The sequence below is a fragment of the Mesocricetus auratus genome, unplaced genomic scaffold, assembly GCF_017639785.1.
Source record: "Mesocricetus auratus isolate SY011 unplaced genomic scaffold, BCM_Maur_2.0 Super-Scaffold_100022, whole genome shotgun sequence".
Lineage (NCBI taxonomy): Eukaryota > Metazoa > Chordata > Mammalia > Rodentia > Cricetidae > Mesocricetus > Mesocricetus auratus.
This window is the reverse complement of record NW_024429203.1, coordinates 641,179-653,631: the sequence shown is the minus strand read 5'-3', so window position 1 is coordinate 653,631 and position 12,453 is coordinate 641,179. Positions and strand designations below refer to the sequence as shown.

Sequence of the window (12,453 nt, the reverse complement as noted above, 5' to 3'; positions counted from 1 at the left end):
CCCCTTTTTCTAACAAGCTGTACATTTTGTTTTTCCTTGCTCAGTTACAGATGTACACAAGACTGGCCACTAGTAAACACAGGACATAGTCAACAGTAGGCTGTCTAGAAGTCTCCTTTGCCAAAGCTGTTAATCCATAACTCTTCAATTTAACCTCAGGCAGTGTTTTTTTGGACAAGGGCAGAAAACAACCACATTCTTTGCCACAATAATATAAGAACAGCCTCTAGGCCACATACAAATATTCTTCTCTTCTGGAAACTCTCAAGTCAGGCTCGCACAGCTCAAATCACCCTTAGCACCGCTCTTACTCATATGGCCCATTAAACACCATTTAAAACATTCAGCTGCTTTCCCCTAGGGTCACATTCCTCTAAAGAAAAGCATGGCCGGGCTGTGGTGGCACACGCCTTTAATCCCAGCACTCGGGAGGCAGAGGGAGGTAGATCTCTGTGAGTTCGATACCAAGCCTGGTCTACCGAGTGAGTTCCAGGACAGGCTCCAAAACAATACAGAGAAACCCTGTCTCGAAAAACCAAAAAAAAAAAGAAAAAGAAAAAAAAAAAAAGAAAAGCATGATCAGACCTTGTTAAGAGAAGCTATTTCCTTGAGAGAAGCCTCCCCGCCAGACTGGTTCTAGAGCCGCATCAGTCCCAAATAAACATACAAGACGCTATATTAATTATAAAGCTGTTGGCCTTTGCTTGTTTCTTACTGGCTAGCTCTGACTTAAGTAATTACCCCATAATTGTTAATCTAAGTATTTCTCTTACCGGAGAATAGTTCCGGGCTTCCTACCCCATGGCGGTTACATGTCGAACTCTTGTGTTTCTCCTACCCAGAGTCCTTCTGGACTCCTAGTCCCTCCTATCTAGATTTCCCATTGGCCAGACAGTACTTTATTGACAAATGCACAGGACTTCCCCAACAAGACCTAACATAGCAATAACTCACTCCTGGTACCAACTTCTGTCTTAGTTAGGGTTTTATTGCTGTGAGAAACATCATGACCATAGCAACTCTAATAAAGGGAATCATTCAATTGGGGCTGGCTTATACTTCAGAGGGTTAGTTCATTGTGGCCATGGTGAGTTGCATGGATGCACTCAGAAAGATATGGTCCTGAAGAAGTAACAGAGTTCTAAGTTCAGACCAGGAGGTAGCAGGAAGAGAGCAACACTGGGCCTGGCTTGTACTTCTGAAAAGTCAAAGCTCATCCCTTGTTACATATTTCTTCTATCAAAGCTGCATCTCCCTATCAGCCTACTGGGCCATTTTCATTCAAGCCACCACACCCACTGAGCTTTTATATGGGTTCAGGGTATTAAAATTAGGATTCTCACTCTTGTACAGCAAGCACCTTACCAGCAGAGCCTCCCAAGCCCATAAATTTACATTTATTTACTTATTTATTTAATTTGTTTTGCTTTTCAAGACAGGGTTTATCTGTGTAATAGCTTGGCTGTCCTGGAACTCATTTTGTAGACTAGGCTGGGCACCAACTCACAGAGATCCACCTGTCTCTGACTCCCAAGTGCTAGGTTCAAAGGTGTGCACCACCTCTGCCCAGCAGCTTTTATTTTTTGTAATAGAGTTTTGTGCCTTATATGGAATATGTTAGAAAAATGGATTCTGTATAAACAATGGTGCAATTAAAGTGAGGCATATGCCTCTTGTATTTCTTTCTTTTTTTGGCTTTTGAGACTCTAGCACTGATTATCTTTTTTTTACTTTTATCATTTTTTATTTTAATTTTAAATGGCTTGTTTTACATGTCAATCCCAGTTCCCTCTCCCTCCTCTCCTCCAACACTCCCCATCCCCCCCAGCCTTCCACCCTATTGCCAATTCCTTCCACATAGGGGATATCTAGAGTCTGTCATTTCACTCCGGGGAAGGTCCAGGCACTCCCCTAAGAGGCTAGGCTGAGAGAGCATCCCTCTTTGTGCTATGGGCACACGATGACTGTTTGTATACCAGGGATAGACACTGATCCACAGCTCAGGGCCCCATAGGTTGCCCAGGCCTTCTCGCTGACACTCACATTTGGGGGGTCCAGATCAGTCCCATGCTGGCCTCCCTGCTGTCGGTCTGGGGTCCAAGAGATCTCTCCTGTTCAGATCAGCTGTCTCTGCTGGTTTTGCCAGCCCATTCTTTGCCAATTTGCTCATCACTCCTCTCTCTGTCACTGGGTTCCTTGGGTTCAGTTCAGTGCTTAATTGTGTGTTTGCCTCTGCTTCCATTAATAACTGGATGAAGGCTCCCGGATGGTTATAGACATCAAGTTCATTATCAGGAATGGGCATTCGAGGTGGTCTCTCCACTATTGCTTAGCTTGACAATTGGTGTTATGCCTTTAGATCACTCGAGGTCACTCTGGTGCCTGATCTGTCTTCTAACCTATGATTCCCTCTTCCCCCTATTCTACCCCCGCCCACTCAACTTCGTGTTCCCCCATGACCTACACTCTCTTCCTCTTCTCCCCCTCTCTTCTTCCCAGCTCCCACTCCCCCCCACCCCTTGCCGTGTTCCCCATCCATTCAGAGGATCTTGTCTCAGTCCTCTTCTCTTGGGTACTATGCATATATGCATATCTTTTAGGTTCTTTCCTGTTTCCCAGACTCTCTATCAGTGGAAGTGCAGACTGGCACTATCCTGATCCATGTCTAAAATCGATATGAGTGAGTACATACCATGTTTGTCTTTTGGCGACTGGGTTACCTCACTCAGGATGGTTTCTTCCATTTACCTGCGAATTTCAAGATTCCATTGTTTTTTTCTGCTGAGTAATACTCCATTGTGTAAATGTACCACATTTTCTCTATCCACTCTTCAGTTGAGGGGCATCTAGGTTGCTTCCAGGTTCTGGCTATTACAAATAATGCTGCTATGAACATAGTGGAGCAGATGCCCTTGTTGTATGAATTTGCCTCATTTGGATATATGCCTAAGAGTGGAATTGCTGGGTCTAGTGGTAGATTAATTCCCATTTTCCTGAGGAATCTCCATACTGATTTCCAAAGAGGCTGTATGAGTCTGCATTCCCACCAGCAGTGGAGTAGTGTTCCCGTCTCTCCACATCCCCTCCAGCATAAATTGTCTTCGGTGTTTTTGATTTTAGCCATTCTGACAGGAGTAGGATGGTATCTCAGAGCTGTTTTGATTTGCATTTCCCTGATGACTAAGGATGTTGAGCACTTTTTTAAGTGTCTCTTGGCCATTTTAGCCTCCTCTATTGAGAATTCTCTATTTAGCTCTGTACCCCACCTTTTAATTGGATCCTTTGGTGTTTTGGAGACTTGTTTCTTGAGTTCTTTGTAAATTTTGGAGATTAGCCCTCTGTCAGATGTAGGGTTAGTGAATATCTTTTCCCATTCTGTGGACTGCCTTTTTGTCTTTTTGACTGTGACCTTTGCCTTACAAAAGCTTTTTAGTTTCAGGAGGTCCCATTTGTTAATTGTCGATCTCAGTGCCTGTGCCACTGGTGTTATGTTTAGGAAGTGGTCTCCTGTACCAACTCGTTGAAGAGTATCTCCCACTTTCTCTTCTAAAAGTTTCAGTGTGGCTGGATGTATGTTGAGATCTTTGATCCATTTGGACTTAAGTTTTGTACAAGGCGATAAACATGGATCTATCTGCAGTCTTCTGCATACCAGTACCCAGTTATGCCAGCACCATTTGTTGAAGATGCTTTCTTTTTTCCACTGTACAGTTTTAGCTTCTTTGTCAAAAATCAGGTGTTCATAGGTGTGTGGGTTAAAATTAGGGCTTTCGATTCGGTTCCATTGGTCTACCTGCCTATTTTTGTGCCAATACCAAGCTGTTTTCAGGACTATAGCTCTATAATAGAGCTTGAAGTCAGGTATGGTGATGCCTCCTGAAGTTCCTTTGTTGTATAGTGATGTTTTGGCTATCCTGGGCCTTTTGTTTTTCCATATAAAGTTGATTAATGTTCTTTCCAGGTCCTTGAAGAATTGTGATGGAATTTTGATAGGGATTGCATTGAATCTATAGACTGCTTTTGGCAAGACTGCCATTTTTATTATGTTGATCCTACCAATCCAAGAGCATGGGAGATCTTTCCATTTTCTGGTATCTTCTTTGATTTCTTTCTTCAAAGACACAAAGTTCTTGATATACAGGTCTTTCACTTCCTTGGTTAACATTATCCCCAGATATTTGATGCTGTTTTTGGCTATTGTAAAAGGTGATGTTTCTCTGATTTCTTTCTCAGTCACTTCATCATCTGTATATAATAGGGCCACTGATTTTTTTGAGTTGTATCCTGCCACATTGCTGAAGGTGTTTATCAGCTCTAGGAGTAACCTTGCGGAGTTTTTTGGGTCACTTATGTAAACTATCATATCATCTGCAAATAGTGAAAGTTTGACTTCTTCTTTTCCTGTTTGTATCCCCTTTATCTCCTTTTGTTGTCTTATTGCTGTAGCTAGAACTTCAAGTACAATATTGAAGAGATATGGAGAGAGTGGACAGCCTTGTCTTGTTCCTGATTTTAGAGGAATTGCTTTGAGTTTCTCTCCATTTAGTTCGATGTTAGCTGTTGGTTTACTGTATATTGCTTTTATTATATTCAGGTACGTTCCTGTTATCCCTGATCTCTCTAGGACCTTTATCATGAAGGGGTGCTGGATTTTGTCAAAGGCTTTTTCAGCATCTAGTGAGATGATCATGTGGTTTTTCTTCCGCAGTTTGTTAATATGGTGGATTACATTGATAGATTTTCTAATGTTGAACCATCCCTGCATTCCTGGGATGAAGCCTACTTGATCATGGTGGATGATTTTTCTGATGTGTTCTTGAATCCGGTTTGCGAGTATTTTATTGAGTATTTTTGCATCGATGTTCATGAGGGAAATTGGTCTATAGTTTTCTTAGTTGTGTCTTTGTGTGGCTTGGGTATCAAGGTAATTGTAGCCTCGTAAAAAGAGTTTGGCAGTGCTTCTGTTGTGTGGAATACTTTGAGGAGTATTGGAATGAGCTCTTCTTTGAATTTCTGGTAGAATTCTGCACTGAAGCCATCTGGGCCTGGGGTTTTTTTGTTTGGGAGACTTTTGATGACTGCTTCTATTTCATTAGGGGTTGTAGGTCTGTTTAGATTGTTTATCTGCTCTTGATTTAGTTTTGGCAAGTGATATCTATCCAGGAAATTGTCCATTTCCTTTAAATTTTCAAATTTTGTGGAGTACAGATTTTCAAAGTATGCCCTGATGATTCTCTGGATTTCCTCAGAGTCAGATGTTATGTCCCCTTTGTCATCCCTGATTTTGTTAATTATCATGCTCTCTCTCTGTCTTTTGGTTAGTTTGGACAGAGGTTTGTCTATTTTGTTGATTTTCTCAAAGAACCAACTCTTTGTTTCATTGATTCTTCTCAGTGTTTTCCTGGTTTCTATGTGATTGATTCCCGCCCTCAATTTGATTATTTCCTGGCGTCTGCTCCTCCTGGGTGAGTTTGCTTCTTTTTGTTCTAGAACATTCAGCTGTGCTATTAATTCTCTAGTATGACTGTTCTCCAGTTTTTTCATGTGGGCACTTAGTGCTATAAACTTTCCTCTCAGCACTGCTTTCAAAGTGTCCCATTAGTTTGTGTATGTTGTGTCTTCGTTCTCATTGAAATCGAGGAAGTCTTTAATTTCTTTTTTTATTTCTTCCTTTACCCAGGGATGGTGCAATTGTGCATTGTTCAATCTCCATGAGTTTGTAGGGTTTCTGCGATTTGTGTTATTGTTGAATTCTAATGTTAATGCATGGTGGTCTGATAAGATACAGGGGGTTATTCCAATTTTTTTGTATCTGTGGAGATTTGCTATGTTTCCTATTATGTGGTCAATTTTAGAGAGGGTTCCATGTGGTGCCGAGAAGAAGGTATATCCCTTTGTATTTGGGTGGAGTGTTCTATAGATGTCTGTTAAACCTAGTTGGGTCATAACTTCTATTAATTCTTTTGTTTCTTTGTTAAGTTTCTGTCTGGAGGTCCTGTCTAGCGGTGAGAGCGGAGTGTTGAAGTCTCCTACTATTAGTGTGTGAGATTTTATATGCATTTTGAGCTTTAGTAATGTTTCTTTCACGAATGTAGGTGCCTTTGTATTTGGGGCGTAGATGTTTAAAATTGAGACTTTATCTTGATGTACTTTTCCTTTGATGAAAATGAAGTGTCCTTCTTCATCTCTTTTGATTGATTTTAATTTGAAGTCTAATTTGTTAGATATTAGGATTGTTACACCCGCTTGTTTCTTGGGACCGTTTGATTGGAAGATCTTTTCCCAACCCTTTCCTCTGAGATAACGTCTGTCTTTGATGTTGACATGTGTTTCTTGTATGCAGCAGAAGGAAGGGTTCTGTCTTCCTATCCATTCTGCTAGTCTGCGTCTTTTTATAGGCAAATTGAGGCCGTTGACATTGAGGGATATCAATGACCATCGATTGATGATTCTTGTTTGTGCTTGATTTATTGTTAGTGAAGTGATTTTGTGTAGTTTCTCCTCCCTTTTTCTTTTGGTGTTTTGTAAAGTGGGATTATATATTGCCTGTGTCTTTGTGAATGTAGTTATCTTCCTTGGATCTAGGTTTTCCTTCTAGCATTTTCTGTAGAGCTGGATTCATGGATACGTATTGTTTAAACCTGGCTTTGTCATGGCATATTTTGTTTTCTCCATTTATGGTAATTGAGAGCTTTGCTGGATATAGTAGTCTGGGTTGGCATCCTTGTTCCCTTAGTGTTTGTAGGACATCTGTCCAGGATCTTCTGGCTTTCATCGTTTCCATTGAGAAGTCAGGTGTAATTTGGATAGGTCTGCCTTTGTATGTTACTTGGCCTTTTTCTTTAGCTGCTCTTAATATTTTCTCTTTACTCTGTAGGTTTGATGTTTTGATTATTATATGGCGAGGTGACTTCTTTTTCTGGTCCAGCCTGTTTGGTGTTCTGTAAGATTCTTGTATTTCATAGGCATATCTTTCTTTAGGTTAGGGAAGTTTTCTTCTATGATTTTGTTGGATATGTTTTCTGTACCTTTGAGTTGTATTTCTTCACCTTGTTCTATACCTATTATTCTCAGGTTTGGCTTCTTCACGGTGTCCCATATTTCCTGAATATTTTGTGTTAAGGATTTGTTGGTTTTGAGATTTTCTTTGGTTGACGACTCTATATCCTCTAATGAGTCTTCAACACCTGAGATTCTCTCTTCTATCTCTTGTATTCTATTGGTGATACTTGCATCTGTAGTTCCTGATCGTTTACCCAGCTTTTCTATTTCCAGCATCCCTTCATTCTGTGTTTTCTTTATCGTTTCTATTTCAGCTTTCAATCCTTCAACTGTTTGAGTTGTTTACTTCATTTTTTTTTGTTGTTTTTTCTTGGTGCTCTTTAGATTCTTTGAGAGATTTGTTTATTTCTTGAATTTTCCCCCCCATTTCATGGATTTTTTGTTTGTTTTTTCTTCTATTTCTTTAAGGGGTTTCCTCGTTTCTTCTTTGAGGGTCTCCATCATCTTCATGAAATAATTTTTAAGGTCTGTCTCCTCTTCTTTGTCTATGTAGTGCTTTTCGGGTCTTGCTGGTGTTGGATCCCTAGATTCTGGTGGGGTCATGTTGGTGTTTCTATTGCTGAGTGAGCTCTTTTTTTTTTTTTTTCCGAGACAGGGTTTCTCTGTGGTTTTGGAGGCTGTCCTGGAACTCGCTTGGTAGTCCAGGCTGGTCTCGAACTCAAGAGATCCGCCTGCCTCTGCCTCCCGAGTGCTGGGATTAAAGGCGTGCGCCACCAACGCCCGGCTGCTGAGTGAGCTCTTATTCTGTCTTCTTCCCATCTCTTCTTCGAGTGGGTGCTGGTGGGGTCTTTCCGTCTCCACTGGTCTCCTTCCTTCCTGCAGCTGAAGCTGGGGATGCTCACATGGAGTTTGGGGCCTGGAAGGGCTGATGTCTTTCTTGAAGCTGGGCTCGCTGGTGTTTGGGGCCTGGAAGGGCTGATGTCTTTCCTGAAGCTGGACTCGCTGGGGTTTGGGTCTTGGAAGGGCTGATGTCTTTCCTGTTTGGGTGGGTCTTCTGGATGCCAGGAGAGGCCCCGGAAGATCAAGGGGATGGGTGTTGGGCGGGGGGGGGGTCCCCTCAGGAGACCCAGTCTCACCTGATGCTGGACTCACTGGGGTTGGGGTCTTGGAAGGACAAGTGACACAATGTTTAAATTTAACCAGAGCCCCTGTGTAATTGTAATTTGAATCAGAGATTGAGTATCTCATGCTATATTGCTAATTGGTTCAAAATTAAATGAGCATATTACATTTTCCTCTTGTCTTCTTTCCTATACTTTTTCCTTGAGTCAGTGTCTTATTTAACCCTGAGTTCCAGAGGTCCAGTAATCTTCTCTAAGCTTTCTTTTTACACCTAAGATTACAGCTTACATTACATGTGCCAGGGCTCTTTTTTTTTTTTTATTTTTAAAAAATTGAGACAGAGCCTCATTATTTGGCTCCTGAGCTTACTATACTCACCAGCCTGGCATCAAATTTTCAGTTCTCTTGCTTTTGCCTCCCATATGCTTGGATTACAAGTGTGAGCTACCATGCCTGGTTCCCTGCTGCTTTAAAATCACCAAGTAATGTAATGCTAGAGCATTGTGTTATAAGACTTACATTTGCTCTACCAGACTTTAAAGTCTAATCCAGTCTGATATTTTGCAAATTAAACACAATTGGAGGGCTAGTGGGATGGATCAGTGACTTGAATTCCATTGATAAGTTCATTGTAGTTGAAAGCATAGTGTGTGTGTGTGTGTGTGTGTGTGTGTGTGTGTGTTTGTTTGTGTAGGTACATGCACGCCATAGTGTAAGGGTAGGCTAGCAAACAGCTTTCTGAAGTCTGGTCTCTATAATGAGGGTCTTGGGCATCCAAACACTGGGCATCAGGCTTTACAGCAAGTACCTTCACCCGCTGAGGTGTCTCATTGCCATCACTGTTTATTTTTTATTTTGAGACAACTACAAATAGGAGTACAGTTTTTACCTCCTACTACATTTTAATTTCTTTACCTTTTCTGTCCTCAAGCTGAAATTTGTTTTTTGTCTGTAAAATTTCAGAACAGGAAAATGCTTTAAAAAACCCAAACATTTAATATATCAGCAAGATTTCTGAGAGGACATATTTCCTGAGACATGGAAATGGTAAGTTAACAAAGGATCCCTTTCTTTCTGTGTGTTGTCACTGAGCTACACTGTCAGCTCCCAATGTTCCTTTCTTTTTTCCTTTGCTTTTTCACGATGTAGCTAGTCTGGAACTTGCTGTGTAGACAAGATTAGCTTTGAACTCACAGATCTCTGTCTCTGCATCCCAAGTGCTATAAAGATGTGAATCACTAGAATATATATAATCTTAAGACAGGGTTTCTCTGCATAGCCCTGGCTGTCCTGGAACTTTTTCTGTAGACCAGACTGGCTTTGAACTCAGAGATCTTCCTGCTTCTGCCTCCTGAGTGCTGGGATTAAAGATATGAACCATTAGGATACTTTTTATTTTGTATTTTTATTTAGTCACACAGGAGACTAAAAATTCCAGTGTAGAGAATCAAGACATGGAAAGTCACTTGAGAAATGAAATGCATACAAGATGGAATGATGTTTCTAAAGATGGACTGTAATAATGAAAAATATAGAGGTTATCTAAAAATAGCATGGGTTTTATTAGTATCTTTCCAAAAGATGTGGTAATTGGATCAATAGAAAACACACTTCCTTGTGAGTAGAGTTGTCCCCACAGCTCATTAGAACAACAATGACAACAAAGAAAATGTCAAAACTTAGTTGGATTTTCCTGGGAAGGTGTATCTCAAACTGGTGAAAGATTACTCTCTAAATTACCAAAGTTAACTTTTCTGGTACTGAGAACCTCATTTATTTTTCTAAGTGTTATAGCAGATGATAAGGAAGATTTGGTATCTTTTTCTAAGAATGCATTAATACATCATTAACAAATTTTCATTTTAGGTTTTAATTTTATGAGTATGAGTGTTTTGCCTGTATGTATATATGCATACCATGTATATGCCTGCTGCCTATGGAAGCCGAAAGAAAAAGGTGGATCCTCTAGAACTGGAGTTACAGATAGTTGTGAACTACAATGTGTATGCTAGGAACCAAATCCAGGTCTGTAAAAGCAACAAGTACTCTTAGCTGATAAGCCTTCTCTTGTGTCATCTTTAGCAAGCCTTTGTAGTGTGCTTGTGAGCATCTACAGTATAGATCAACACGCTGAGAAGAGCTCCCTGTGTAAGTTGTAGAAGTGCAACTTTAACTGGATGGTGATGGTGTACACTTTTAATCCCAGCACTTGGGAGGCAGAGACAGGTAGATCTCAGTGAGTTTGAGTCCAACCTGGTCTACAAAGTGAGTTCCAGGACAGCCAGAACTGTTACACAGAGAAATCCTGTCTCGAACCCCCCCCCCAAAAAAAAGAGAGAACTGTGACTTTATGAGTAAACAGTTCCAAAAGTCAGATGATTGCTTATATGAGGTCCTCAGAAAGTGGATAGATGTCTTAGTACCACTGAGCTCTGGAGTACACTATGGGGAACCTTAGACTCCTTTACATTCTCCAGTGAACATAGGTGATGTCACTTTGCTCAAATTGGCATGCATGTGATGATTTAGGACTCAGTGACGTTTGAGGATGTGGCTGTGTACTTTACCAAAGAAGAGTGGAATTTACTGAATGGATTTCAGAGAAACCTCTACAGAGATGTGATGTTGGAGAACTATCAGAACCTGGCCACAGTAGGTAAGAGTGTCATTATCTTCTGTAGGCTCTTAAGGAAGAACCATGCATTTTTCAAGATTGATGTTGTAATTGTGAATATAATGGGAAACAATAGAGACATTGTCATTGCCCTAGCATATTTTAATCTGTTATTGGCAGTTTTCAACAAATGCTTTTAGGATTAGTAAGTGACATCACTCTCATTTCATTAGAAATGTACAACTTTATACTCTGTCTTTGATATACTGAATCAGAAAAATCATTATTTGTGTTCCTGTCACCTGTTTTCACTATGTTTCTATGTGAATGTTTCATTCTGAAGGTAACAACTAGCTGAGCATGATAGTACACACTTATAATTCCAGCATGCAGAAAGTTGAGGCAGGAGGATTGCTACAAACTCAAGACCAGCATGAGCTATATAACAAGTACAAGGCCAGTCATGGCTGCAGAGCAAGACAATGTCTCAATATAATCAAAACAAACAAAAAACTAAACAACTATTGGTATAGTCATTTCCCGTGAGACTTAAGATCTCTCTCCATTTCTGTTACATCCAATTTGAAGAAAAATCTCAGTAATGTTTACATCTATTTTTTTTTTTCAAGATAGGGTTTCTCTGCGTAGCTCTGAATGTTTTGGAACTTACTCTGTAGACTAGGCTGGCCTCAAACTCGCCCCTGAGTGCTGGGATTAAATGTGCTTGCTATCCCTGCCTGGCTTTACTCCATATTTAGGCCTGAATGTAATATCAAGAGTCAAACATATTCCAAATAATGAATATTTGCCTCTTGAACTATCTGAGAATTGGAGAGATGACTAGGTGATTAAGATCACTTGCTGTTTTTGTAGATGATCCGTATTCAGATTCCAGCATCTACATGGCAACTCATAACTGTCTGTAACTTCAGTCTCAGAGGATCTGACACCCTCTTCTGGCCTCCTTGGGCACCTGTACACATATGGTATACACACATACATATAGGCAAATATTCACACGTATAAATTAAAAATAGATCTTTATAAAGAAGGTTCTAGGGGATGGGGATGTAGCAGTATGGGTGGAGTGATTGTCTAACATACCCAAAGGGTTCAGTTTCCAGTACTGCATAAAACTATGCATGGTGTTACATGCCTGTAAATCAGTACCTGGGAGACGTTCAAGGTCTCTCTTGGTTACGCAGTGAGTTCAAGGCATGCCTGGGCTATCTGACCCTATCTCAAAAAAGATAGTAATTGTCATTAGTCTAATGGAAATTTCATTAGAAATCTAATTGCTCTTTTATGTGAAGGTTTGTCATCTCTTTTGTGAGCCTTTGTCATTGATATATTATTTCCCGTGTATAATTGCTCAGCTTGTCAAACCCAGCTTGATCTCATGGTTAGAGGAAGTTAACTATAGTGTAACAAGGCAGTCTCCAGGATGAGCATTGTTATTTACCGTGCTTGAGAACAGATTACAAGATATACAACAAAACTCGCTTTAAGAGTTTTATTAGTAAAGAGTAGGGAGAGGGGGCCTGTCTGGAAGAAACGTGGAGAGAGAGCAAGTGGGTCGGGAGTGTCTACTTTTAGAGGTCACTTAGCTCATGCACATGGGGGCTTACGTAGTCACGCCACACAAACTCACGGATTTCATGGCGATGCTGCATAAGACTCTGGGATGATGGCATTTTGCCTGAGTGCTGATGGCA

General features: G+C 40.6%; 1 protein-coding gene across 1 annotated transcript in view; it reads left to right on the top strand.

The window, feature by feature from the left end:
- The window catches only part of LOC101823746, a 72,591-nt gene that overhangs the window by 7,287 nt on the left and 52,851 nt on the right, over nucleotides 1-12,453 (top strand). Inside the window, 3 exon segments of the mRNA XM_040730231.1 lie at nucleotides 9,088-9,171; nucleotides 9,991-10,149; nucleotides 10,654-10,780. Coding sequence (XP_040586165.1) covers nucleotides 10,033-10,149; nucleotides 10,654-10,780 — 244 coding nt within the window. The 5' untranslated portion in view covers nucleotides 9,088-9,171; nucleotides 9,991-10,032.